Raw genomic sequence first — 25,501 nt, 5'->3', positions numbered from 1 at the left:
GCCATGCGGTTTTGGATTTCTGTACTTTAACAACTAAGTCCAGGGAGATTTCTTCCAGATATTGGGTCATTGCAAGCTTGTAAACCCCATCTGTGGTCGTTATAATATGGCGGTCCCCACGCCCTTCATCCCCGGCAAGGAAGAGGCGAGAGAGAGAAATACCTTTCCCCTCCTGGGCGGGCACGGGGCCGAGGCTTAGTTCTCAGTCTGGAGACATTCTGCGAGGAGCTGCCCATACTGAAAGTAGTTTAGCTGGGTCTGGATTCACGCTCGTGCAGCTGTGGAGAGGCTGCACATGCGTGCGGCCCCCAGGGTCACATCTCGGCGTGGGAGGGGCCGGTGCCACCCCAGGGGCTCACTTTTTAATGTGCTTATTTTTGCGGCGTTAGGGATCAGAAAACTCAGGGTCTCACCCACGCTTTCGCACTGAACTGCCTCTGCAGCCCGGAGTTTCCAGATAAGAATACAAAGAGCCGATGGGGATTACGACAGGGTCATTGACCGGCCTGGCGCTGCCCGCGGCTCAGGTGCCCTGGATCACCGGGCAGCCTCGGCTTCTTCCGTTCCTGCCTTGACCTCTGGCAAACCGGACCTGAACTCCCCCGTTCATCCCTCGCGGTGTGGCTATTCATCCCGCTTGCCGCACACGTAAGACTACAGGGGCTCTCCGGGCCCCGCCCGAGAGTGTTCGGGAACAGAAAGGAAGCGCCCTGAACCCGGGAATAACTCTCTGCCACAAGGTCAGAGAGCCGGAGACTCTCGTAACGCCCTGACAGTCCACCGCAGCTGTTGGCCACTTGCAGGGCACTATTAATCCGTAGGTGGGGAGAAGCGTGCAGATCCCGGTGCATTTCCCCGGCAGCTGGACGCTCGTTTGTATGCAGGCGCCGAGGAACCGCAGTGAGGGTTTTTCATCAGTTGGAGGATAACCAGTGTCCCACCTCCAGTACATCCTACGTCCGACCTGGGCGGTGTCCTGCATCCACTACTTGCTCAGTAGCCATCCCCCCGCACCTCCACGCCCCCCACCACGTTCTCCCTGCCCTTGGCAGGCCTTCGGCACGCGGCAGCCACGCCACCCGGCTGTCAAAGCCCGTCCCGACCCCTGGGGCCCTGGACAAAGTGCCGATGGTCCCACATGCTTCTCCCTCTCCCTGTTTCTCCCGGTGCCCTCTGCTCCATCCACAGTGCTCCGAACCTCCCCCTCACCTTTCTGCACACGGTTCCTTCTCTCTTGCTTTACCTGGCGCACTCGGCTCCTTCTGGACTTTTCTCCCGGCGTCCTTTCCTGAACCCTGTCCTTGGTGTGCTCCTGGCCCCACGGGGGTCACCTCCCCAGGCCATGCTTACGTGCGGGCAGCCACAATGTCCCCTTGCTCCCCCCCAGTAAATGCCTAAGAAATACTTTCTGGAGTAATCCAGGATTAATTTCATAAGTATGTAATTCAGGACAGAGTCAGTGGGTTTTTTTTTTTTTTCCCAAAAAAACTGGGAGTGCAGTGCAAGGCAACTGAACTTGGGTTTTTTTTTTTTTTTTTTCTTTTTTGGTGTCATACCCGGCGATGCACAGGGGCTACTCCTGGCTCTGCACCCAGGAATCACCCCTGGCGATGCTCAGGGAACCATATGGGATGCTGGGAATCGAACCCGGGTCGGCCATGTGCAAGGCAGACGCCCTCCCCGCTGTGCTGTTGCTCCAGCCCCTGAACTTGGGTATTTTTGAAAGCTGACAGTTCAGAATCATGTCTGTGGCTTCCCACCGGTGACTGCGGCTGCTGGAACCTGCAGGGAAGGCCGTGGGGACGTCTGCTCCGGCCCAGCGGGCTCGCCCGCGTGCTGGCAGGCGGCCCGTGGAAGCTGCTTTGCTGATCCAGGCGGTGAGGGAATCTGTCCAGCTCGCTGTCACAGGTGCTGTCACCAGCGTCCTTTGCCAGGCGGAGGCTGCGCTTCAGCCCCCGCTCCAGCCCCCATCCCGCACTGCTGGGCCCTGGCTCCGGGAGGTTCTGGAAGCTCGCTGACCCTAGTGGTGGTTGCTGGCCCGCGGGTCACTCGAGATGGCCTTTGCACCAAGCTGCGAGGCGGGTGGGGGACCTGACATCCACACCCCCCCCCCGAGTTGCACTCAGCGACGTGTTAGTCAAGGCAGAGGCTGAGCCGGAGTTTCCCAACCTTCCTTCCTTTATTTCTTTTTGTTTGTGGAAGGTGGTGATGTAAAGTTTATTTTATTTATTTTTTTAAAATTTTTATTAATTTTTAAAAATTGAATCACTGGGGGCTGGATCAATAGTACAGCAGGGAGGGCATTTGCCTTGCACACAGCCAACCTGGGTTCGATTCCCAGCATCCCATAGGGTCCCCTGAGCACCGCCAGGAGTGATTCCTGAGTGCAGAGCCAGGAGGAACCCCTGTGCATTGCCGGCTGTGACCCAAATAGAAAAAAAAAAAATTGAATCACTATGAGATACACAGTTACAAAGGTGGTTCATGGTTGGGTTTCAGTCACATGTTCCAACACCCGTCCCTTCACCAGTGCCTGTTTCCCACCACCAGTGTCCCCAGGTTCCCGCCCTCTCTCCCCCTCTCTTGCCCTCTCTCACCCTCTCTCTCCTTTTTTCCCCCTCTCTCCCTCTCTCTCCCTCTCTCTTTCTCCCGCCCTCTCTCTTTCTCTCTCCTCTCTGCTTTTGAGCATTATGGTTTGCACTACAGATACTGAAAGGTTCTCATATATGTCTCTTTTTCTACTCTTTTTCAACACCCAGTTCTTGTTCAGAGTGGTCATTGCCAGCTATTACTGTCCCACTGGTCCCTTCTCTGTCCTGACTGTCCTCTGTCCCCCATACACTTGTGGCAGCTTCCAACCATTGGCTTGTCCTTCTTGCCCCTGTTTTCTCTGGCCTTGGATATTAGTCTCATACTAGTTTTTGTTTGTTTTGCTTTTTGGGTCACACCCAGCATTGCACAGGGGTTACTCCTGGCTCTGCACTCAGGAATTACTCCTGGCAGTGCTCGGGGGACCCTATGGGATGCTGGGAATCGAACCTGGGTCGGCCACGTGCAAGGCAAACACCCTACCCGCTGTGCTATCACTCCAGCCCCATCATATATATATGTATATATAGGGGCTGGAGTGGTAGCACAGCGGGTATATATATATATATATATATACACACACACACACACATATACATACATACATATACATATTTTATCCCACAAATGAATGCAGTCATTCTGTATCTGTCCCTCTCCTTTTTTTTAAAAAAAAAATTTATTTTCATAGAGTTGTTCACAATAATTGATTACATTCACTGTTTCAACACCAATCCCGCCACCATTACACCATCCCACCACCATTATTTCAAAGTTTCCCACCACCACTCAAGCCTGCCCCACAGGCAGATGCTAGATAATTTATTTTGTATTGCTTGTTATGTGTAGTAGATGTCTGTAAGGGTCTATCTCACAGTGATTCAACAAAAAGCAAAAAAAAAAAAAAAATAGTTTGAGAGATTGCACAGCCGCGCAATGCTGGGATTGTAAAAATTTAAATGATTGGGGTCCAGATCCATCTCTGCAGCGAGCTGCTCAGGCCCCAGATTCATTTGTGAGTCTCTGATCAAGGCCACTTATACGCTTAAATGGTACCTGAAGGCAGATGGTGGGCGTGACAGCCAGGACCCCGGAAGGGCGGGGAGATGGGAAGGGCTGGCCCAGTCCCAACCCCTCAAGGTCTGGCGGTTTCACTCACTGGTCCCGCAGAGCTGGGTTTTTCAGCAGATTCAGTCTCTTGTGTTGGGGGCCAAGGATGAGCCTGTGAAGATCAGCCGTGAGGGTGGTGGTGATTGGTTTCTGGAGGCTTGGGGCTGCCGGGGTTTAACTGGTGGAGGTGGAGAGAGAGAGGACGCCTGTTCCCATCTGAGGTGCCCCAGAGAAATCAGCCCTGCAGCAAAGCTGCTTCGTTCTGAGATTCGTTTGAGTCTCTGTCCCTCCTTCTGTCTCATTCCAGTCAGCATGAGACTCTCCATGTCCATCCATTTATAAACAAATTGCATGACTTCATTTTTCCTAATAGCTGCGTGGTTCTTCCGTGGTGCAGATGTGCCAAGGTTTCTCTATCCAGGCATCTGTTCTGGGACACTCAGGTTGTTTCCAGGTTCTGGCTCTGGTGAACAGTGCTGCAGTGAACATAGGAGTGCAGGTGGTGTTTCCACTGTGTGCTTGTGGGCCCCAAGGTGTATTCCCAGGCGTGCTACATGGAAGCTCACGTGGTGTATGCAAGGTCATATGGAAGCTCAAGATCTAGTTTTTTGAGGAATGTCCATGTCGTTTTCTAAAAAGGCTGGGCCAGTTGGCATTCCCATCAGCAATGAAAGAGAGTCCTTTTCTCCCCACAGCCACGCCAGCACTGGTTGTTCTTGTTCATTTGGGTGTGTGCCAGACTCTGTGGTGTGAGGGACATCTCATTATCGTTTTGATCTGCATCTTCCTGATGATTAGTGATGGAGAGCATTTTCACATGTGCCTTTTGGCCATTTAAATTTCTCCTTTGAGAGGTCATGCGGGGGAAGGATGATGCGTGCCGAATGTAGACTAGAGACTGAACACAATGGCCACGTAACACCTTTATTGCAAACCACAACACCTAATCAGAGAGAGAGAACAAAAGGGAATACCCTGCCATGGTGGCAGTGTGGGGTGGGGGGAGATGGGACTGGGGAGGGTGGGAGGGATGCTGGGTTTACTGGTGGTAGAGAATGGGCACTGGTGAAGGGATGGGTTCTCGAACTTTGTATGGGGGAAACATGAGCACAAAAATGTATAAATCTGTAACTGTACCCTCACGGCGATTCACTAATTAAAGATAAATAAATTATAAAAATAATTTCTCCTTTGAGGAAGTTTCTGTTCATTTCTTTCCATTTTTTGATGGGGTTGGGTGTTTTTTTCTTGTAAAGTTCTACCCATGCCTTATATATCTTGGGTATTAACCCCTTATCCAGTGGATATTGGGTGAATAATTTTTCCCATTCCATGGACTGTCTTTGTATCTTGGTCACTGTTTCTTATGAGGTGCAGAAGCTTCTTGGTTTAATGTCGTCCCTTTTGTTTACCTTGGCTTCCATCTGCTTGGTCAGTGGTGTTTCATCCTTGAAGATGCCTTGAGTTTCAGTGTCATGGAGGGTTTTGTCTACATTTTCTTCCATGTACCTGTGGATTCAGGTCTAATGTTGAGGCCTTTAATCCATTTTGATCTGACTTTTGCACATGACTTTAGACAGAGGTCTGAGTTCAATTTCTCACATGTAACTGCCAGTTTTCCCAGCACCACTTGTTGAAGAGGCTTTCTGTGTTCGTTTCTTGCTCCCTTATCGAAGATTAAATGATCATATATTTGAGGGTCAGTGTCAGGATATTCAACTCTATTTCATTGGTCTGCATTTCTGTCTTTATTCCAATACCATGCTGCTTTATTTTATTTTATTTTTAGTTTTTTTTTTTTTTTTTGCTTTTTTTTGGGTCACACCCAGCGATGCTCAGGGGTTACTCCTGGCTTTGCGCTCAGGAATTACTCCTGGCGATGCTTGGGGGACCATATGGGATGCCGGGGATCGAACCCGGGTCGGCCGCATGCAAGGCAAACGCCCTACCCGCTGTGCTATCGCTCCGGCCCTATTTTATTTTATTTTTAATTTATTTATTGAATCACTGTGAGAGCAGTTACAAAGCTTTTGGGTTTAAGTCTCGGTCATACGATAATGAAACACCCATCCCTTCACCGGTGCACATTTTCCACCACCAAAACCCCCAGTATATCCCCACCCTGCCCCCTCCCCCTACCTGTGTGCCTGATGACTTCCACATTACTCTCTCTTTACTTTGATTACATTCAATATTTCGACACCGGACCCACCATTGTAATTTGAGATTTTTTCCCCAACACTGAGATATCTGCCAAAAAGGAAACATTAGACACTTTGTTTTCTATATTGCTGATTATGAATAGCATATGATGCCACAGCTGCGCGATTTTGGAATTCTTGTAGCACTAGCACTGTCGTCCCTTTGTTCATCGATTTGCTTGAGCGGGCACCAGTAACGTCTCCATCATGAGACTTGTTGTTACTGTTACTTTTTTTTTCTTTGCTTTTTGGGTCACACCCAGCAATGCACAGGGGTCACTCCTGGCTCATGCACTCAGGAATCACCCCTGGCGGTGCTCAGGGGACCATATGGGATGCTGGGATTTGAACTCGGGCCGACTGCGTGCAAGGCAAACGCCCTACCCGCTGTGCTATCACTCCAGCCCGTTACTGTTACGTCTTAATAATTAAATCTGGAGGGATTTCTGCCAAAAGCCGCTGGGTTCCGAGATTTGTTTCTGAGTCTCTGGGATCATGGCCGTGCAGCAGCTCGATCAGGATCCGGAGAGCCATGCTGCTTTAAGTACTGCCACTTTGCAGTACAGTTTGATGTCGGGGGAGGTGATGCCAACCATCTTCTTTTCCCCAAGGATTGCTTTAGCTGTTCATGGGGGTTTATTGTTCCATATGAATTTTGAGAGTGTTTGGTCTATATCTTTGAAAAATGTCATGGGTATCCTTACAGGGACGGCATTGACTCTCTATAATGCTTTGGAGAGTGTCGCCATTGGACAGTGTTAATTCCCCCAGTCAATGGGCAGGGGATGTGTCTCCATTTCCTCGTATCCTCTTTCATTTCTTGAAGCAGCATTTTGTAGTTTTCTTTGTACAGATCCTTCACCTCCTCAGTTAAGCTGATTCAGAGGTACTTGATTTTCTGAGGCACACTTGTTAACAGGATTGTTCTTTTAATATCACTTTCTTCTCTTTCATTATTTGCAAATAGGAAAACCATGGACTTTTGGGTATTGGTTTTATAACCTGCCACTCTACTGTATGACAAATCTATTATTTCTAGGAGCTTTTTGGTAGAGGCTTTAGGATTCTCTGAGTATAGTATCATGTCATCTGCAAATAGTGAGAGCTTGATTTCTTCCTTTCCTATCTGATGCCCTTGATACCTTTTTCTTCCCTACCTGCTACGGCAAATACTTCCAGTGGTCTGTTGAATAGAAATTCCTCGACCCTTTCTGACCATAGTTCCCTTTCTTCCTTCCTTCCTTCCTTCCTTCCTTCCTTCCTTCCTTCCTTCCTTCCTTCCTTCCTTCCTTCCTTCCTTCCTTCCTTCCTTCCTTCCTTCCTTCTTTCCTTCCCTCCCTCCCTCCCTCCCTCCCTCCCTCCCTCCCTCCCTCTCTTTCTCTTTTTCTCTCTCTCTTTCTTCCTGTGTGTTTGGGTCACACCCAGCAATGCTCAGGGGTTACTCCTGGCAGGCTTGGGTGACCAAATGGGATGCTGGGGGTTGAACCGATGTCAGCCAGGTGCAAGGCAGGTGCCCTCCCTGCTGTCCTCTCTCTCCAGCCTCTTGTTTCTTTCCTGAGGTCCCCCTACCAGTTGGTACCCTAGACTTGTGCCATGCCTCCCATTTTCTTGGTGTTTTTCCAGGATATTCCAAGGGGACACCATGAAATGGAAACAAGGCAGCAGGGAGTTAGGGTTGGAAAAAGGTTGAGAAACATGGGTCCAAGCCACTGGGCCCAAGAGACCCCAAGTACAGTGCTGGGCAGGTCTGCTGTAGGTGGCAGGTGAGGGACTCCGGTTCCTTCCATCTTGTGGCTCCCCATCCCTTACGAGGTGGTCTTCTTTGAGGTGCTTGAAGTCAGTCCATTTTATTTTGTTGTTATTTTTGCTCAGGGGCTGCGCCCAGTGGTGCTGAGGTATTACTCCTGGCTCTGAGCTCAGGGATTACTCTTGGCGGGTCTCGGGGACCTCTACTGGGGTGCTGGGGAGAGAGCCTGGGTCGTGTGCAAGGCCAGCACCCGCCCCACCCTGAGATGCTGAACATCTCCCGGCTTTGTTCCACCCGGCTGGTAGGAGAGCAGAACTAGTTCCTTTCCTAGAACGCTGTGGGAGGGGCCTCGTGTCCTCTTGCATTCGGCTGAGCAGAACTTATTTACGTGAGTACACACTGTGTCACCCAGCCGTGTGACCCGTGCCCAACTGAAATTCTTCCTAGTAGAGCAGCAGGGAAGAACGGAGTTGGGGGACAAATTGAAGTCTGCCATAGGCCGGGACAGCCGCTGCTTTTGTGGGTCCCCAGCTCATCACGTCACACTGCTGCTTCCAAAACAAATTTAACTTTTTAATTTAAAAAAATTTTTTTTTGACTTTTTGGGTTACACCCGGCAGTACTCAGGGGTTCCTCCTGGCTCTTTGCTCAGGAATTACTCCTGGTGGTGCTTGGGGGATAATATGGGATGCCGGGGATCGAACCCGGGTCGGCCACATGCAAGGCAAATACCCTCCCTGCTGTACTATCGCTCTGGCCCCCAAAACTAATTTTAACACAGCTCGGGTCCTGATGTCCTGCCCGAGGCTCGTCCTTTCTGCCTCCGTCCTTGTTCCCAGCAGTAAGATATCACGAGACTCGTGTCCTTCCCATGTCTGGCGCTGACCCCAGAGTCCCCGAACGCCAGCCCTGGCTGTCGCCCGCAGTCTAGAGAGAGTTAACGAGGAAAACTTGGTTGTTGATGTTAGTGAAAAGTGGCAGCTTACGAGAGTTTTGACAACGAGACATGTGCTGTTTTGATCTCTTGGGTAAGATTATCCAGTTTCCAGGCTTGTCTCAAAAAGCAGCCACAGCGTGTTTGCATGTGGCTGCTTCCGGAGCCAGGGCTGGGAAGCTGCCTGCCTGCGGCGGGGAGCTGGCGCCCTCGGAGGCCCTTGAGCCCCCGAGTTCTGATTGGCCAGGTGGACTGCCCTCCTGGTGGCAGGCCTGGTGGCAGGGGTCTTGGCGCCTTTGAGCTGCTGTTTTGTGCCCTGGTCTTTGGGGGCCGGGCGAGGCTTCTGACCTTAGAGGAGCCGCTGTTTGCTTTCATTGTCCCCGGGTGCCCGGCCCCAGCTTCGGAGCTCCTGGTGCAGGGGGTCTGGGGTGGGGTCTGAGGATCAGCATGGTGTGATGCAGTTGCAGCTGCTGATCCCTGGGGCCCCACTTTGAGGCCCGCTACCCTCCCCTGTGGCTCTAGACCGCTTCCGGGCGAGGGCGGCTCTCTGGTCCCGGGGCGGGTGAGTGCCTGGGTCCCTCCCCTGCTCTCAGCCGGGGGGTGGGGTGGGGGGGCCACTCCCCTCCCGCCTGTTGCTAACCCCACGGGGCTCCACCTGCCCCTGTCTCCTTCCCTTTGACCTTGTCCCTTGCCAGTAGTCCCTTCTTTAACGTCTGTCCTCGAGTCACCTAGTTTGAGTGCTGTCTGTTTCTTGCCAGGACTCTGGATGATTCAGTGCTCAGTGAGGATTTCTTAGGTAGATGGATGAATCAGGCGGGGCTGCATGTCTTCCGCCATGAAGAGCCCTTCTCTCTCTCCCTCCCGGCCTCCTTGTCCTTCGAGAAGCAGCAGGTAGCCTTCCTGCCCGGGTCTCTCTGCCTCGAGGCTGCTCCCAGCTGCCCTGTGCAGATCTGGGGCGCGGGCAGCGCCGGGGACAAGCCAGTCCCAGCTCTGTGTTTGCAGGGCGCCCTCTGCCATCCGACTGGAGACGAGTGTTTTGGGTCACACCTGGCAGCGCTCAGAGGTGACTCCTGGCTCTGTGCTCAGGAGTTACTCCTGGCAGTGCTCAGAGGACTGCATGGGATGCCGGGGATTGAACCCGGGCTGGTAGCATGCAAGGCAAGTGTCCCTTGTCCTCTCTGTCCCCACTCAACCCACTGTCCTGTCCTCCAGCCCATCACGGGAGTGCTTCTAGGAGGTGGTCCACACAGCGGCCCCTGAGCACACCCCGTAAGTTACTAATTAACTATTGGACATCCAAAGACCCGGTCATGCCCATGTGAGTGCTTGCAGACATGGGCATGAGTTTGTGGACACACATTGATTTTGAGGGGTCCTCACCTGACAGTGCTCGGGGCTCACTCCTGGCTCTGCATTCAGGGACCCTCCCTGGTGGGGCTCACGGGACCCTGTATGATGCTGGGAATTGAACCCAGGTCAGTTGCATGCAGAGGAAACTGTAGTATCAATCCAGGCCCCCCCCCCCGTTTTTGTATGCATTAATGTGCATGTATGTACTTACTCTGTCTCGCACGCGCACACGCGCACACACAAACGCACGCACGCACACACACACGCACGCATGCACGCAGCACGCACGCACGACGCACGCACGACGCACATGGCTCCTCAATTTCAAATTCGAGACAGTTGGTGGGCACTGTCTTCCCAGTGCCTTTTTGGGTGTGAGACGCAGACGCCAGCCCCAAAGCGCGGCGTCTTGCAAGGTGAGCGCGTGTAAGACCTGCCCTTTAATTAGCCGCTGCAGCTGCCGCCCCAGAAGGGTCTGTCTGCAGCCGAGAGCCTTTGCCTTCAAGGGCAAAGTTCACTGGGGCTGCCACGGGCTCCCCGCTCTCTGCAGCTCTGCGCGTCTGCACGCCCCAAGCTGGGCCCTCCCTCCTGCTCCTGTCTCCTTGGCTGTGCCTTGGTGCTTCTCTGGCCGCTCGCTGTCTGCACGGGCGCCTTCTGTTCGCGGCGGCCCTGGAGGTGCCGGGAGGCCAACAGAGATGTCAGCACTGCCTGGCGCGTTCCTGGCTGCTCCCGGCAGGGGCCCCGGGGCCTCCGCAGCAGCCAGTCTCGGTGGTGTGCCGAGCTGCTGGCATCCGCCTCAGGCCCGGGCCCCAGCCGTGAGCCCAAGTCTGCAGCAGGGCCCTGGAAATCACTTTTTTTGTTCTGCTTTAAAAAAATAAATGGTTTGGGGGCCACACCCAGAGGTGCTCTGGGCCTTCCCCCCACTGATGCTTGGGGAACACCTCGTGGTGCCAGGAATCAAACCCTGGCCTTCTGTATGCTCTACCCACTGGGCTATCTTTCTGGCCCCAGGAATCTCAGTAATGCCCTAAGGTGTTTTAGATGTTTGTTTAGGTTTTGCCGCTTTTTGGGGGAGGCGGGGGCCACACTTGCCTGTGCCCAAGGCTTCTTCCTGGCATTGCACTCAGGAATCACTCCTGTCGGTGCTCAGGGGACCCCAGGGGATGCCTGGACCAACCCTGCTTGGCCGTGAGCAAGGCACACACCCTCCCCGCTGGACTGTCTCCTGCCCCAGATTTTGACTCTTTCTAAAAAGAATGTGAGCGCTTTTAGCCTCCTCCCTGAATGATTGGGTTGGAAGCTGACTCTTTCTTGCTAAAAATGTTTATTATTATTATTTTTTGGTAACGGGGGGGGGATCACACTTCCTGTGCCCAGGGGACCGTGAGATGCGTCACCCCACTCCGGACTCTCGTGTGCAGAACACGTGCCCCGGTCCTTCGAGCGCCCCCTTGGCTGCTCTGGCACCATTTCTAAAAGTCCAGAAGTGTGTTCTGCAAGCACCCAATTTCTGGTTCTGCGTTGGATCTTGAATCTCAGCTGCCAGGAGGATCGATCAAGCTCGAGCTGGTCACACCCCAGCCGTCGTCCTCAGCGGCTCCATTGCCGCCAGAATGGGTCTCGATGCCCCGCTCTGACTGGGGAGCGGGCTACGGGCTCGGGATGGCCGGGCTGTCTCTGAAGGGCCTCCCCATGAACAGTAGGATTCTCCAGTCTGTCACATGGATCCCACCGGGGGTCAGTTCCCCTGATAAGGATCCAGTCCGCTCTGAAGCGTGTCACTCGATGTCTGTTTTGGCTTCGTGTCGGCAGCTTGTCACCCAGCGGCCGTGGAATCTTTAGCGCTTGTCTCCCCAGTCAACCCTGGATCTGGAGAAACGGAAGTTTCAACGCACAGAAAAGACAAACTTAACTTGAGTCGGAATTTTCAGCTCAGAGAACCGGATCTTCTGAACGATGCCAGGAATTGTGTGTCTCCCCCCCACCCCCCCACTCCCTTCTTTTTTTTGCCTTTCTAAAAGATGGTTCCTCTTTTCTGAATGATTCTACTGGCCGCTCATTCCAAATGGGATCGTCATAAGTTGCTGTTCTCATTCATGGTCAGTTTGTGAGTTTTCTGTGTTTTAATTTTTTTTTTTTTTGGCGTTTGGGTTCCACCCCAGTGGTGCTGGGGGTCACTCCTAGGTCCTTGCCTGGGGTTGTGCAATACTGTCCAGTATTGGGGTGGCGCCCAGGGCTCTCCGCCCTGTCAATCATCTCCCTGACCTCCAGTTTGTGAGCTTTGGAAAAGGTGCCAGAGAACAATCCCGGGTTGGACTTGTGTGTCCTGAAACTTACAAGCTGTTCTCTCTCTCTCTCTCTCTCTTTTTTTTTTCTTTCACATTTTTAATAGAGCCAGATTAGAAAATTTATAGCTGCGACATGTCGTCATAAATATGCATTGTTCTTATTTTAAGACATTTCAGTTCTAAATCCATGAGTACTTCTGTTATTATCTGTGATTTTTTTAAAAATTATTATTTCTTTGGGGTGTAGAAGACCTTTTTAAATGGCTATATGTTTTTGAAGCAGATGTGGAAATTGGCACTCCCCCGCTCTCCGGGGCCCAGGGAGGAGCAGGTTGGGAAGAGTGGGTGGCCCTGGGCTGCCAGGCGGCTCCCGTGGGCTCCTCGAGGCTGAGGGCGACTTGCTTCTGTCTGCCGTGAACCGGGGGGAACGCAGACACTGCCCTTCTCGTGAGCTCCTCAACCCCTTTTCCCCCCCAGCATATGGATGGAGCCTTGTCCTTCAGAGCGGCCAGCATCTGGCTGTGCCGCGGCCGTGTACTGGGGACCACGGAGAGGGGGCAGGCAGCTCCCGGGGGCGGTGGAGCTGCTGCCGCTGCCGTGGGCTTGGCTTGGCCCTGCAGAACCTTCGAGGCGCCGTTCAGGGGGCCCCGGGGGAGAGGTGCGGACACGCCGCGTCTGACTGGACTGGAGCTGTCTTCTAAATCTGGCCTAGAGGCAGCGCAGGAGTTGGGAGGAGGATGCAGAGAATTCACAGCCCGGCCTGGCTTCTGGAGTGAGCGCGGCAGGTCCTCAAATAGCGCCGATTCCTGAGCATGGCAGAGAGACAGGACACAGTCCCGGCCCCAGGCAAAGGCTACAGCAGTGTGAGAGGACCCGCTTCCCTTCAGATCACTCCCCCAACGCACCCCCCCCCCCACAAGCACATTTAGCCACGGCCCCGTCACCAGTGCTCTGGGTGGCCCTGCGGCTGCCTGCCCCACTGCTGCCTGTTCCCGTCTATGTAGGTTTTCTTTTTTCTTTTTTTTTTTTTGGTTTTTGGGTCACACCCGGCGATGCACAGGGGTTACTCCTGGCTCTTCACTCAGGAATTACCCCTGGCGGTGCTCAGGGGACCATATGGGATGCTGGGATTAGAACCAGGGTCGGCCGCGTGCAAGGCAAACGCCCTACCCGCTGTGCTATCGCTCCAGCCCCTATGTAGGTTTTCTTATTTGCTCATGTTCTGCCTCTTTCTAAAATGAGACGGCTTCCAGGACACTCGCGAGGGAGCACTTGGCTCCAGTGGCAGAGCACGGAGCGAGGCCCTGAGCTCGGTTCACGGCACCGAGTGCCCTCCCCTGCCAGCCGAAACGACAGCCACAGGAATGCTTACCGTGTGGTCCGGCTGATGGGACTTAGCGCTGGCCGGGAGGCGGCTGCGAGTGGTCCAAGTGGGCGGGGCCTGGAGGAAAGGCGGGGCCTGGAGGAAAGGCGGGGCCTGGAGGAAAGGCGGGGCCTGGGGTCATTGGTGCCCGCGGGGGCTTGGTCCTGCATCCTTCTCGCGCAGGTAACCGAGGGAGGAACGGAACCCAGGGATGTGAGATTGGGGGTCTCGAGCTGGAAGCCACCCAGGCAAACCTCTCAGAGACGCGCAGACGCCGAGCGTGTGGACTCCGGAATCTCACAACAGCAGCGGGCGGATTTCCATTTCTCAGTGCCGGGAGTTTTGTTGTTAATCAAACATTTCACCTGAGGCGGTGCTTTCTTTTCTGCCAGGATTCTATTTCCTATGCCTGGATCAACAAATGTAATAGCTCATTTTTTTCCCCCCTCATAAAAAGGGAACCGTTCTTTATCTTCTGTAGGACAGACAGCACTTGGCTATGCTCAAATACAGCTGTCCCTGGCCGCCCGGAGACCGAATCTGCTCTTGTTGTCTTTTTCAATGGGACGAGGAGGGGGTGGGGAGCCCCCTGCCGTGCTCAGACCCCTGGGGGCCACCTGGGGATACTTCGCACATGGGGCTGGGTGGCTCAGAGCAAGGGCCCACCCTCACGTGTCCAGGCCATGTGGGGTGGGGGATTAAACCCTCATCCCGAGCGTCTGTGTCTTATTCCATCATGGTGGCACACCACATGTATCTTATTTTATGACTAGTTTTATTTAGTTTGTTATTCGCTAGTTTTGGGGTCATACCCAGCGGTGCTCGGGGCTTACTCCTGCTTCTGTGCTCAGGGATTGCTCCCGGCAGGGCTGGGGGCTGGAAACCAGCCAGGCAGGCCCCGCATCAGCCCTACTAGCTCCCTGGTGCGAATTTAGAAAAATTACATAGAGGATTTTGGGCCAGGCTTGGGTTGCCCAGAGGCTGCTCCTGGTGTGATGCTTCAGGGCCGCCCCTGGTGGTACTGGGGTACCGTGAAGTGCCAGGGGCCAGGTCTAAGCCTCCCGCAGGCAAAGCACAGGGCACTAGATCTTCAAGCTGTCTCCTTGGCAACCCCTTACAAAAAAAAAGTTCCCCTTGGGCCAGTAAGAAGGACTAAGGTGCAGGACTTCATAGGCCTGACCTGGGTTCGATCTCAGCCCCTGCCTGGCTCTCCCGGTACTGGCAGTACCACACCCTCGGACCCTAGCACTGAACTTGTCCCGGTAGGCTGAGCATCTTGGGGAGTGGCCCCCGCCTGGACCCGCCCTGAGCATTGCTGACCCCTGAGCATGGCCCCCGACATCTGTCCCCTGTTATACTGTCATGCCTGGGTCACACCCTTGGTCCTGTCCCCAGGGATCACGAGGGACAGTGGCACTGGAGTGGCACCGGGCGCGTGGGGCCGTGCTGGGGTTCGGGCTCTCACCGAGACGGCGGGAGCTCTCTCACCCAGCCACGGCCCGGCCGCGAGGCAGCCTGTGCTTTGGCCCGGCTCTCGCTGATGGATCGCCGAGGGGTTTCTGTTGATTTCCGCAAACTGTGCGCCGGTGAAGTTCTTTTTCTGCAGACAGATACGAGTTCCTGTAAAATAAATGGTCAGAAGTACAAGGCCGAGGTCAGAGTTAAACCCTTAGTGGAGGCAGGCCCAGAGAAAAGGCTGTAGCACGTTGAGCCGCACGTGTACTCTGGCTGGGCGGGGAGCAAAATGCAGAAAAGACGCAGGAGGGCTTGTTGCCCTCCAGGAATTCCCGTCTCTGCTGTGTGCCTAATCTCGGAACGTCTAGGGTGTCGACTTCGGTGGGTGGGCGGGTGGGTGGATTTAATGCGGCTTTTCCAGCTTGCCTTGCAGACTCGGTGCCTGGTGCCGGGGCTGGTCTTTCATTATATTGATTCTCGGGGGGTAACGGCTGTAATTTCCTCCGGGCAGGGAACTCATCCTACGTGATTTACACTCTGTCTCCCACATCTTTAGTTATGTTGTGGAGACGGTGTAATTATAACACGTCAGGCAGTACTGGAGGATCTAATTGAGACCTTCACTCTTTGGGGTGTGTATCCGTGAAGAATTAGTAACTTTGACTTTCTCTGCAGGTCATGGAATATCAGCCTGGCGGGGACTTGCTGTCACTGCTGAACAGATATGAGGAGCAGTTAGATGAAAGTATGATTCAGTTTTACCTGGCTGAACTGATTTTGGCCGTCCACAGTGTCCACCAGATGGGCTATGTTCACCGGTAAGCAAGAGCTGGACCTGTCTCACCCGTGAGTCCCTGCGGTAGAGGGAACAGGTTAATGACGTCAGTATCAAAATAAACGGCCCCTTCAGCGTTTCTCTGGGCTCCGACTGCAAGGAGCGCTTCCGGAATGACAGCCCTCCCAGCCCACGCGTTCAGGTTCAGGGGTGGAGATGGAGGCTCGGGCCATCTCAGGCTTGCCAAGGACAATCTGGCAATGAATGGAACTAATCAGACTGTGAACTCTCGCACGGGTTCTCCGGCAGAAAAACCGTCTTGCAGAAGAGCCGGCAGCTAGCTGGGAGCAAGCAGGCACGGAGTCGCCTTTCTCTAATGGCTCCGACCCCTCGTGCACGAAGGTGCTCCAAAGGGTCTCTGTCAGAATAACTAGAAAGCCGTTCTTCACAGCTTCTCTGCGGGGGGGTCTCTCTTGTTCTCCAAGCGGGTTATGGTGGGGCCCAGAAGGTAGGACAGCAGATGGGGCGCCTACCTGGGCCCGGTCCCCAGCACCCCACAGGTAGCTCCACCAGGAGTAAGCCCAGAGCACTGCTGGGTGTGGCCCCCAAACAAATAATCACTGTCACTGTCATCCCATTGCTCATCGATTTGTTCGAGCGGGCACCAGTAACATCTCTCATTGAGAGACTTATTGTTACTGTTTTTGGCATATCCAATACACACGGGTAGCTTGCCAGGCTCTGCCGTGCGGGCTCCATACTCTCAGTAGCTTGCCGGGCTCTCGGAGAGGGGCGGAGGAATCGAACTCGGGTCGGCTGCGTGAAAGGCGAAAGCCCAACCGCTGTGCTGTAGTAATAATAATAATAAAAAGACAGTTGTGGTTGTGGGAATGGAATGATTTTTTTGGCCAGGAATCTTAAAATCTGAACTTCTGCTTTTCCACAAAAAAAGCTCCTTAACGTTGGCTGATTCCTTAATTTGTTTTGGCCTTAGTTTACCCAACGCAGAATGTGTCTCTAGGAGAAATAGCCTGTTTGTTCATCTTTTGTTTACTGACTGCTGGCTTTTCAGCCTCACCTGGCGGTGCTCAGGGCTCACTCCTGCCAGTGCTCCGGGGATTATAGGCGCCAGTGCCGGGAGCCAAACCCGGCTCAGCCCGGTGCGAGGCCAGCACCCAGCCCACTGGACTATTGCTCGGCCCTGAGAAATAACCTGATTAACAACAGGTGTCTGTTTCCTTTCTTTCTTTCTCTCGCTCCCTTGTCTTTTTTTAGAGGTAAATTTATTTTTTATTTATTTATTTATTTATTTATTTTTGCTTTTTGGGTCACACCTGGCGATGCACAGGGGTTACTTCTGGCTCTGCACTCAGGAATTACTCCTGGCGGTGCTCAGGGGACCATATGGGATGCTGGGAATTGAACCCGGGTCGGCCGCGTGCAAGGCAAACGCCCTACCCGCTGTGCTATTGCTCCAGCCCCCAAGGTAAATTTATTTTTAAAAATAATATGCTCCGTGTGTGTTTATTGCCACCCGTGGGACGCTCCGCGCTGAGCACAGACACTTGGGCTCCTGCCTCGCTCCTGCTTAGGCTGGCAGCTGCCTGCTCCTTGGCACGGGGACCCTCATTGGTGGCTCTGATTGTCTTCCAGGGACATCAAACCCGAGAACATTCTCATTGACCGCACAGGACACCTCAAGCTGGTGGACTTCGGATCTGCTGCTAAAATGAATTCGGATAAAATGGTAAGAAAGTGGACAAACGTGGCTTGACCGAGGTTGCACTGGAACGTGTCTGGTGCTGCTCATGAATTTGGGGAATGCCGGGCAAAGCTGGGTGTGATGGGGGCATCTTCATTGCTCGTGTGTAAAATGACTTCCCCAGGGAGGGGGGTGGGGGTGGGGACACCGAGTCAGGTCACAGCTCTGCCTTGTGTTCTGGGGTGCAGGCGCTCACTCGTAGGTGTCGGGAGTGAGCCTGGCCCCGCTGTGTGCAGGACTTGCTCCTCTGGCTCTCTGAGCCAACTTTCCTGGACCCTCGAAACTTCGCTTGACCTTTGCACTTTCGTTCACAGTCTCTCTTTTTTTTTGGGGGGGTTACACCCGGCAATGCTCAGGGCTGACTCTTGGCTCTGCACTCAGGAATCATTCCTGGCGGTGCTCGGGGGACCATATGGGATGCTGGGAGTCGAACCCGGGTCGGCCTCGTGCAAGGCAAACGCCCTACCCGCTGTACTATCGCTCCAGCCCCCGTTCACATCTCTTAATACACGACACAACTGTTGTTTGCAGTGTTCATACAGGTTGGCTAAAAAAATGCCGGGGTGGGGGGGAAGTACCTCTTTCATGTTTTCCCTTTATTTTCTTTGTCTGTTCAGGCTGTCTTCTATGACGTCAACTTTCTTACTTTAAAGAATTTTGATGAAATGGTGCATGATCTTAAATCCCATGCCCAAAACTGAAATTAATCACTGGGCCATTTGAACTAAAAATCCTCAGTGTTAAGAACCGAACGTTCAAAATGTCAATTCTAAGTCCTGGACCTTTGATAAAAATCAAACCGTATTCCACGCTCTAATTAGGGAGGCGAGAGGGTAGCCGTGGAGATCAAGAGTGCGAGTACATTAGGAAGAGATATGGCAAGGTGAAAAACGTTTTTGAAAAATCTAATAAAATGGGCTTATCCTAAAACCTAAATTTCAAATATCAGCTGTGCAAAAAATGACAGGCAGGCCTAAGAAAACACATGCACAATCGCGCACACACACACGTGAACACACATGCACACTAACACAAACATGCATGAACACACATGCACGCTAGCACACACGCATGAACACACATGCACACTCGCACAGGCATGTGCACAGACACACTTTTGTTTTGGGGGGGCCACACCTGGTAGTACTCAAGGTTACTCCCAGCTTTGTGCTCAGGGGGCTGGGGGTCACTCCTGGCAGTGCTCAGGGGACCGTGTGGTGCCCGACCTTGAACCTGGGCCTGCCACATGGAAAAGAATGTTCTTAACCCATTCTCGACAACTGGCCTGTCTCAAGATGGATTTTACAACTAAACCTAGACAGTCCTTAGGGATCCGGTCTTCTGTTGTTGCTGATTCTGGTTTAAAATGAACAAACAGCTCAGAGGAGGCATCCATCCTCCATGGCATCCATCCTCCATGGCATCCTTCCTCCATGGCATCCATCCTCCATGGCATCCTTCCTCCAGCCCCGAGAGTCCAGTCCTCTGAATACAGGATAAAGTAGGAGATTGTCCAAGTCCTCTCGGTAGTCTCGGGGCAGGTGGGTGCTGTCACGCTGGTCGGGGAAAGGCCCAGAGGCCGAGTTACACAGACTCTTGGCGCTCCAGGCTCTGGTCTCCCAGCAGACCTGAGACGGGTTTGAGATCTTTGACCCGCCCTTCAGACCCTCGAACAAGCCCTGTGCGGGTCAGTCAAGTCAGGCCTTCTCGGCCCCATTCCTCCACGTTCCCCCCACTGCGCCTCAATTGCCTGCTTGTTTTGGGGGCTGGCTGTGCTGGTGGGGTGTCGCGGTGCCAGGGCTTCCGTGGCCTCCGACGTGCTTGGCTTGTGCCCTGCCATTTGAAGCGCACCCCTGACCCCGGATTTTGTCCTTACTGTGTATGCAATTTGATTATTGCTTTAAGAAAGAGAATTAGCATTTTTGTTTTGTTTTGGGTTTTGTTTCTTGGACCACACCCAGCCGAACTCAGGGCTGGCCCCTGGCTCTGTTGCACCCAGGTCTCTGCTGGTGGGGCTCAGGGAACTGCTGGGGTGCGGGGATCAAGCCCATCCAAGGCCAGCTTCTTACCCCTGGCCCCGCCCCTCTGGCCCGGTTCAGGGCATTTTAGGCTGTAACAACAATCAGTGGTTTAGAGGCAGGCCTGAACACTGAGGGATTGCATTTAATGCAATAAAAGCCCAGGAAAAAAAATAAAAAAAAAAAACCAAACATGCTATGTTTTGTCATCTGGGATTCAAAAATTTGTCCACTGTGTGAAAGATCTAAATAAAAGTCATGAAATAATCTAGAAACCAGCTGAAGCTGCTCGTGCAGCCTGTCTCGGTGGGCACCTTGGCGCGGCCAGCTCCTCACTGCGGGCACCGAGCTGTGGGTCCCAGAGCCCTCGACTTGTATATCCCTGGCCTCTGTCTGTTAGCCGCCAGTTGTGACAACCAGAAATGTCCCCAGACATTGCCCGAGGTCCCTTGGGAACTGGGGCAGGGGCGCCGTCGTGGCCCTGGGTGAGATCCCCGCAGTCCACTGAGAAGGAGCAGGGAGGGCGCGGAACCCTGGAGCCCACCGCTGTGTTGGCCGTCAGCAGACCTGCGCAGACGCCTGCGTGAGGACGCGCGGGCGCGCCAATGGGCATTTGGGGGGAGCCGTGCCTGGGTGTCGAGTCCCTCTCCAGGGCCCTTGACAGAGAGACGCCGCACCCGTCCTTTCAGAGTTGGGCCTTTCGTCGCCCTTCGCAGTCCTTCCCTCCAGGCGGGGAGCCGCCCAGAGGCACTCAGGCTGCCTGCGGCTCAGCACTCAAGCTCTGATTATTCTGGTCAAGGAGCTGCAGCGCTCGGCCTGATTGATGCTCTCAGGATGCTGCCCGCACCCCCCCCCCCCATACACACACACACACACACACACACACACACACACTCCTGCTGGAGGGAGAAGCACCCCCCCCATACACACACACACACACACACACACACACACTCCTCCTGCTGGAGGGAGAAGCACCTCCCCAGGGCCAGACTGGGAGGAGCAGACACGAAGGGGTCCTCGGCAGTGTTTGACTGGGAGGCCCTCACGGTGTAGGTGGCCAGGGACCTGTGGTTGCATCAACCCGTGGGTGGAGAGAGGGTTGGAAATTGTTGCTTTGGATCCTTGGGAATAGGTTGGACTGGATTTCTTTCTTTTTTTTTTTTTTTTGGTGGGGGGTGGGAGTCATAGCCGGTGATGCACAGGGGTTACCCTGGCTCTGCACTCAGGACTTACCCCTGGCGGTGCTCAGGGGACCCTATGGGATGCTGGGAATCGAACCCAGGTCGGCCGAGTGCAAGGCAGACGCCCTCCCCGCTGTGCTATCGCTCCAGCCCCTGAACTGGATTTCTTTAAGTGGAATGTTTGGGAAGTCAAACGCAGCCTCTAAACGTTGTTTTTGGTCAGAGTATGGAATGTGAGCTGTACCCATTTACTGAAGTGTCTTACTTTTCTTTAGCCCATCCAAAATACATATTATTTTTGATATATTTCTCCGGGGAGGTTATTGGGGGACTCTCTGGGGTGCCGGGGATCAACCCTGGGTCAGCCACGTGCAAGGCGAGCCCTCTACCCACTGAAATATTTCTCTGTTCCCATTGTCCTTATTTTAAGTTGTAGACTTGAATGTTTCTTTAGAGTATTTTAATTTCACCAGTTGGACCATCTCCAAGCCGAGGGGCTGGGTGTTGAGCAGAGACGCGCCACTGAAGCTGCGTGACTCAGCAACACCGCCCCCAGCCCTGCCCCCCGCCCCACACACACCTGATTAAAATCATAGAAGGATACGCAGGGCGCAATCCCAAGCTGTCTTTTGCTCACTCCTGAGCCAGTGTTCCGGAAATTGTGGATGTAAGGACTCCTGCCAGCCCTGTGACCAGCAGTGGAGAAGCCGTTCAAGCCTGTTTTGGGGGGTGAATGTCAGAGTGAAAAGTATTTCTCTTTCTTTTTCACGAGAGGAACAGGCAGAGGAAGACTGTCTCCCCCTGTTCTGCGGTGTGTGGGCCTGTGCCCGGGACTGAGCCTGAGAGGGTTCAGTTGTAGTTGTATGTTGAAGTCTCATAGCAGGATGTTGGGAGGTTGTAGTTGTAGGTTAGAGTCATGCAGTTGGATGTTGAAGTCATGCAGTTGGACACTGGGAGTTGGGTTGTAGCTGCATATTGAGCGTTAGGTTGTTGTATGTTGAAGTCATGTAGTTGTACATTGAGTGTTAGGTTGTAGCTGTATGTTGAGTGTTGGGTTGTAGTTGTATGTTGAGAGTTAGGTTGTAGCTGTATGTTGAGTGTTGGGTTGTAGTTGTATATTGAGTGTTAGGTTGTAGCTGTATGTTGAGTGTTAGGTTGTAGCTGTACATTGAGAGTTAGGTTGTTGTATGTTGAAGTCATGTGTTGTACATTGAGTGTTAGGTTATAGCTGCATGTTGAGTGTTGGGTTGTAGTTGTACATTGAGAGTTAGGTTGTAGCTGTATGTTGAGTGTTGGGTTGTAGCTGTACATTGAGAGTTAGGTTGTTGTATGTTGAAGTCATGTGTTGTACATTGAGTGTTAGGTTATAGCTGCATGTTGAGTGTTGGGTTGTAGTTGTACATTGAGAGTTAGGTTGTAGCTGTATGTTGAGCGTTGGGTTGTAGTTGTATATTGAGAATTAGGTTGTAGCTGTATGTTGAGTGTTGGGTTGTAGTTGTACATTGAGAGGTTGTAGCTGTATGTTGAGCGTTGGGTTGTAGTTCTACATTGAGTGTTGGGTTGTAGTTGAATGTCGGAGTTATGCCGTTACATATTGCAGCCCTGTAGTTGGCTGTTGAAGTCATGGGAAGGGCTGCGGGAAGAGGAAGACAGTGGGAATTGCATCTGCGCCTGCTTGTTAAGGGCTTTTCTAAGTTAATCTTTTTTGCTTTTTGTCTTGTCCCTTTATCCCCTAAAATAGGTGAATTCTTTTGTCTCCCAGCCCATCTTCTGACTGTTTCCTGTGGACTGGGGTTATAGTCTTTCCTGGCAGTGGATAAGGATTAAAGTTTAGTGACACTGAGGCCCCGTCTTGTTGTCCTACAGATGGGGTCACTACAGCTCCCCTTTTTCAGTTATTGCTTCTGGGGACACACCCCAGCAGTATTCAGGGACCTGCCTGCTCCTCGTGCTGAGTTTGGGCTTTGCCCGGGGAACTAAGCAGTGTCGGGCTCCTGTGCTCGGCCCACGGAGCTCTCTCTCTGGCCAGTGTCCAGCTCACTTTATTGTCTCCCTCCAGAGTGGCTCAGCTGTGAAGCACAGGCCTTGCGAGCTCGAGACCTCGGGCTCCATCCCCAGTGCTGCACGACAGCAGCATCAGAACGGAAACAAAAAGAATTGGGAAATTCTTGGAACCCCAAGGTCCCTGAGCAAGTGCCGGGAGAGACTCCCAGGCACTGAGCTCAGAGTATTCCCTGTGCACCATTGGCTGTGGTCCCCAAGTACAAATTAAGCAAAGCACAACATCCTTCCGGTTACTTGGCTGTGAATTGCTCCCAGACGAGAGTGAAAAGCATCTTGCAAAGTCCTTATCAGGGCATGTGCAATTGCGTGTGGAACGGGTTGGTGTGTTCAGAGGTCAGTGACTAACGGCAATTCTGGCTCTTAATTGCCATTGAAAGCCTTTCTTACCGGCTGGGGATGGCTCGAGGGCTGGAGCGCATGTTTTGCCTGCGGAAGCCCCAGTGCAGATGGCACCACAAGGTCCCCTGAGCTCTAGGAGTAGCCCCTGGTCACCTCTGAGTGTGGCACCCAAACCAAACCAAACCAGACCCCCCAAAGTCTTGGTTAATTATGAACAAGTTCTGTAGAAGGAGGTGTCTGAAGCACAAACTAGGAAACATATTTTTCCTTTATAGCTTCCTACTGCAGATTAATATATTTAGAAGGCCTGAGCTGAGAAAGAATTAGTTGGGGAGTTATTGTCTTCTCTTTGTTCAGTCATACCTAGTCATCTGAACACGAGGCCCCGACAGCTAGGCTATTTGGCGAGGCCAGGCTGGTAAATATGGACCCGCCATCTCTTGGGTTGTGTCCAAGTGACCCAGCCCTGTGCAGTGCCTGCAGGGAGAACGGAGTGTTCACAGTCTAGCGCAGAGACAGAATAAAATCCCAAAGTGTGGAGATATGAGATGCAGGTTAGATGGCTGCATTGTCCTGCGGGGTAATTGGGCATAAAGGGTATTTTATCATTTAATCAGTGCTTCGGTGGCAGTGCCAACATCTAGTCATAGCAAGATGTTAGTTTTCTACTTTTATTTTTGTATGCTTAAAAGGGATCTGTTGTTGTGGGGGCTGGAGTGATAGCACAGCGGGTAGGGCGTTTGCCTTGCACGCGGCCAACCCGGGTTCGAATCCCAGCATCCCATATGGTCCCCTGAGCACTGCCAGGGGTAATTCCTGAGTGCAGAGCCAGGAGTAACCCCTGTGCATCGCCAGGTGTGACCCAAAAAGCAAAAAAAAAAAAAGGGATCTGTTGTTCATTGTCAATGTTGAGGCTTTCAATTTTTTTTTTTTTTTAGCACAAACCCTGTAGTTTGCATAACCCTGATCCCGAGCTGAGCTCATTTAACACATCGAAAGATAAATCTTGGCCCGACTTCCAGCACCAGGGCATCCTTTTCACGTATTTTAAGTTTCCTAAGCTCTGTCGGAGACCATTTTCCTCTTCCTCCCCACCAGTGCGTGCTTCTTGGGTGGTGTGACCATCTCGCTTTCCCAGTGGGTACCTACTACCCAGAGCCTTGGACCACTGCTGTCGGGAATAACAGGGTCCCTTCCTGCGTTAAGGGTTTGGAAAAACCTGTAAAGGGCCTGAGAGAAGGGATGGAAGGGATGGAAGGAGAGGGGGTGGGGAGAATGAGTCTGTTTCTATAGCGATGGCTCTTCGGAGCGGAGGGTGGAGAGCTCCCACTCACAGGTAGAGCAGTGTGGGTCTTTGTCACTGACCGTGTAGACTGCCCAGTGGCCTCTCTGATCATTAAGTTCCTCTTGGTTCCCAGGCAAAGCAAAGCAAATCGATGTTTATGACATCAAGCCAATCTTTTTCCTCTTGGGAGGGAGAGTGAGGAGGGGGACCTCCCAAGCAGCGCACAGCCCCAGGGGATCCCTGGGGGCCGTATGGTATTGGGGATTGGACCAAGATTGGACACATGCAAATCTTGCATCTTAACCTCTGTACTATCTCTACAGCACCCCACCCTCTCCTGTTTGTTTCTGTTTGGGCCCACACCCAGCAGTGCTCAGGGCTTACTCACGGCTCTGTACTAGCATTTCTGTCAGTTCTAGCATTGCTCAGGGCACTGTAGCTGGTGCCAGGGCCCGCATCTAGGGAAGCTCCCTCACTCCGCTACTCTCTCCAGCCTTTTTGAAAAAAATTCATTATGTTTTTCTTTTTAGTTTTTGGGTTTCTCCCTGGTGATGCTCAGGGGTTACTCCTGGCTCTGAACTTAGGAATACTCCTGGAGGTGTTTTGGGGACTCTAATGGGATGCCGGGGATCGGACCCGGGTCAGGCACGTGCAAGGCAAGCGCCCTCCCTGCCGTACTGTCTCGCCTTGAATGCCCCGCCGCGGCTATGAGGGCTGTCGGCTCGCTCGGGGACACTCACCACGCCGCTTGCTCCCTTCTGCACCCGGTTACTGCCAGTGGGACAGAAGCGCGTTTGGACGCAGGGTTGCTGACAGCGGCCAGCCGCAGAGGTGACCACAGCTGGCCCTGCTTCGATGGGGAAGAACACGGGCGAGGTGGTCCCCAGAGGTCACATTGCAGGACTTGGTAAAGTCAGTCGGGAGGGCTGACAGAGCCGCCAGCTGCCGGGCGGGTCCAGCAGGAGGCGGGCGGGAGGGGAGCAGACCCACCTCCTTCCTCGGCAGCCTTTGGGGACGTGAAGGACATTTAATCACCA

The 25,501-nt window shown here is 53.1% G+C and overlaps 1 protein-coding gene across 1 annotated transcript in view; it reads left to right on the top strand.

The window, feature by feature from the left end:
* The window catches only part of CIT (citron rho-interacting serine/threonine kinase), a 168,524-nt gene that overhangs the window by 21,578 nt on the left and 121,445 nt on the right, over positions 1-25,501 (top strand). Inside the window, exons 5-6 of the mRNA XM_055147097.1 lie at positions 15,713-15,855; positions 17,466-17,559. Of these exons, the coding sequence (XP_055003072.1) occupies positions 15,713-15,855; positions 17,466-17,559 (237 nt within the window). The remainder of the gene's footprint in view (positions 1-15,712; positions 15,856-17,465; positions 17,560-25,501) is intronic.

This window comes from Sorex araneus, chromosome 9 (genome assembly GCF_027595985.1).
Source record: "Sorex araneus isolate mSorAra2 chromosome 9, mSorAra2.pri, whole genome shotgun sequence".
Classification (NCBI taxonomy): domain Eukaryota; kingdom Metazoa; phylum Chordata; class Mammalia; order Eulipotyphla; family Soricidae; genus Sorex; species Sorex araneus.
This window is presented reverse-complemented; position numbering and strand designations above follow the sequence as displayed.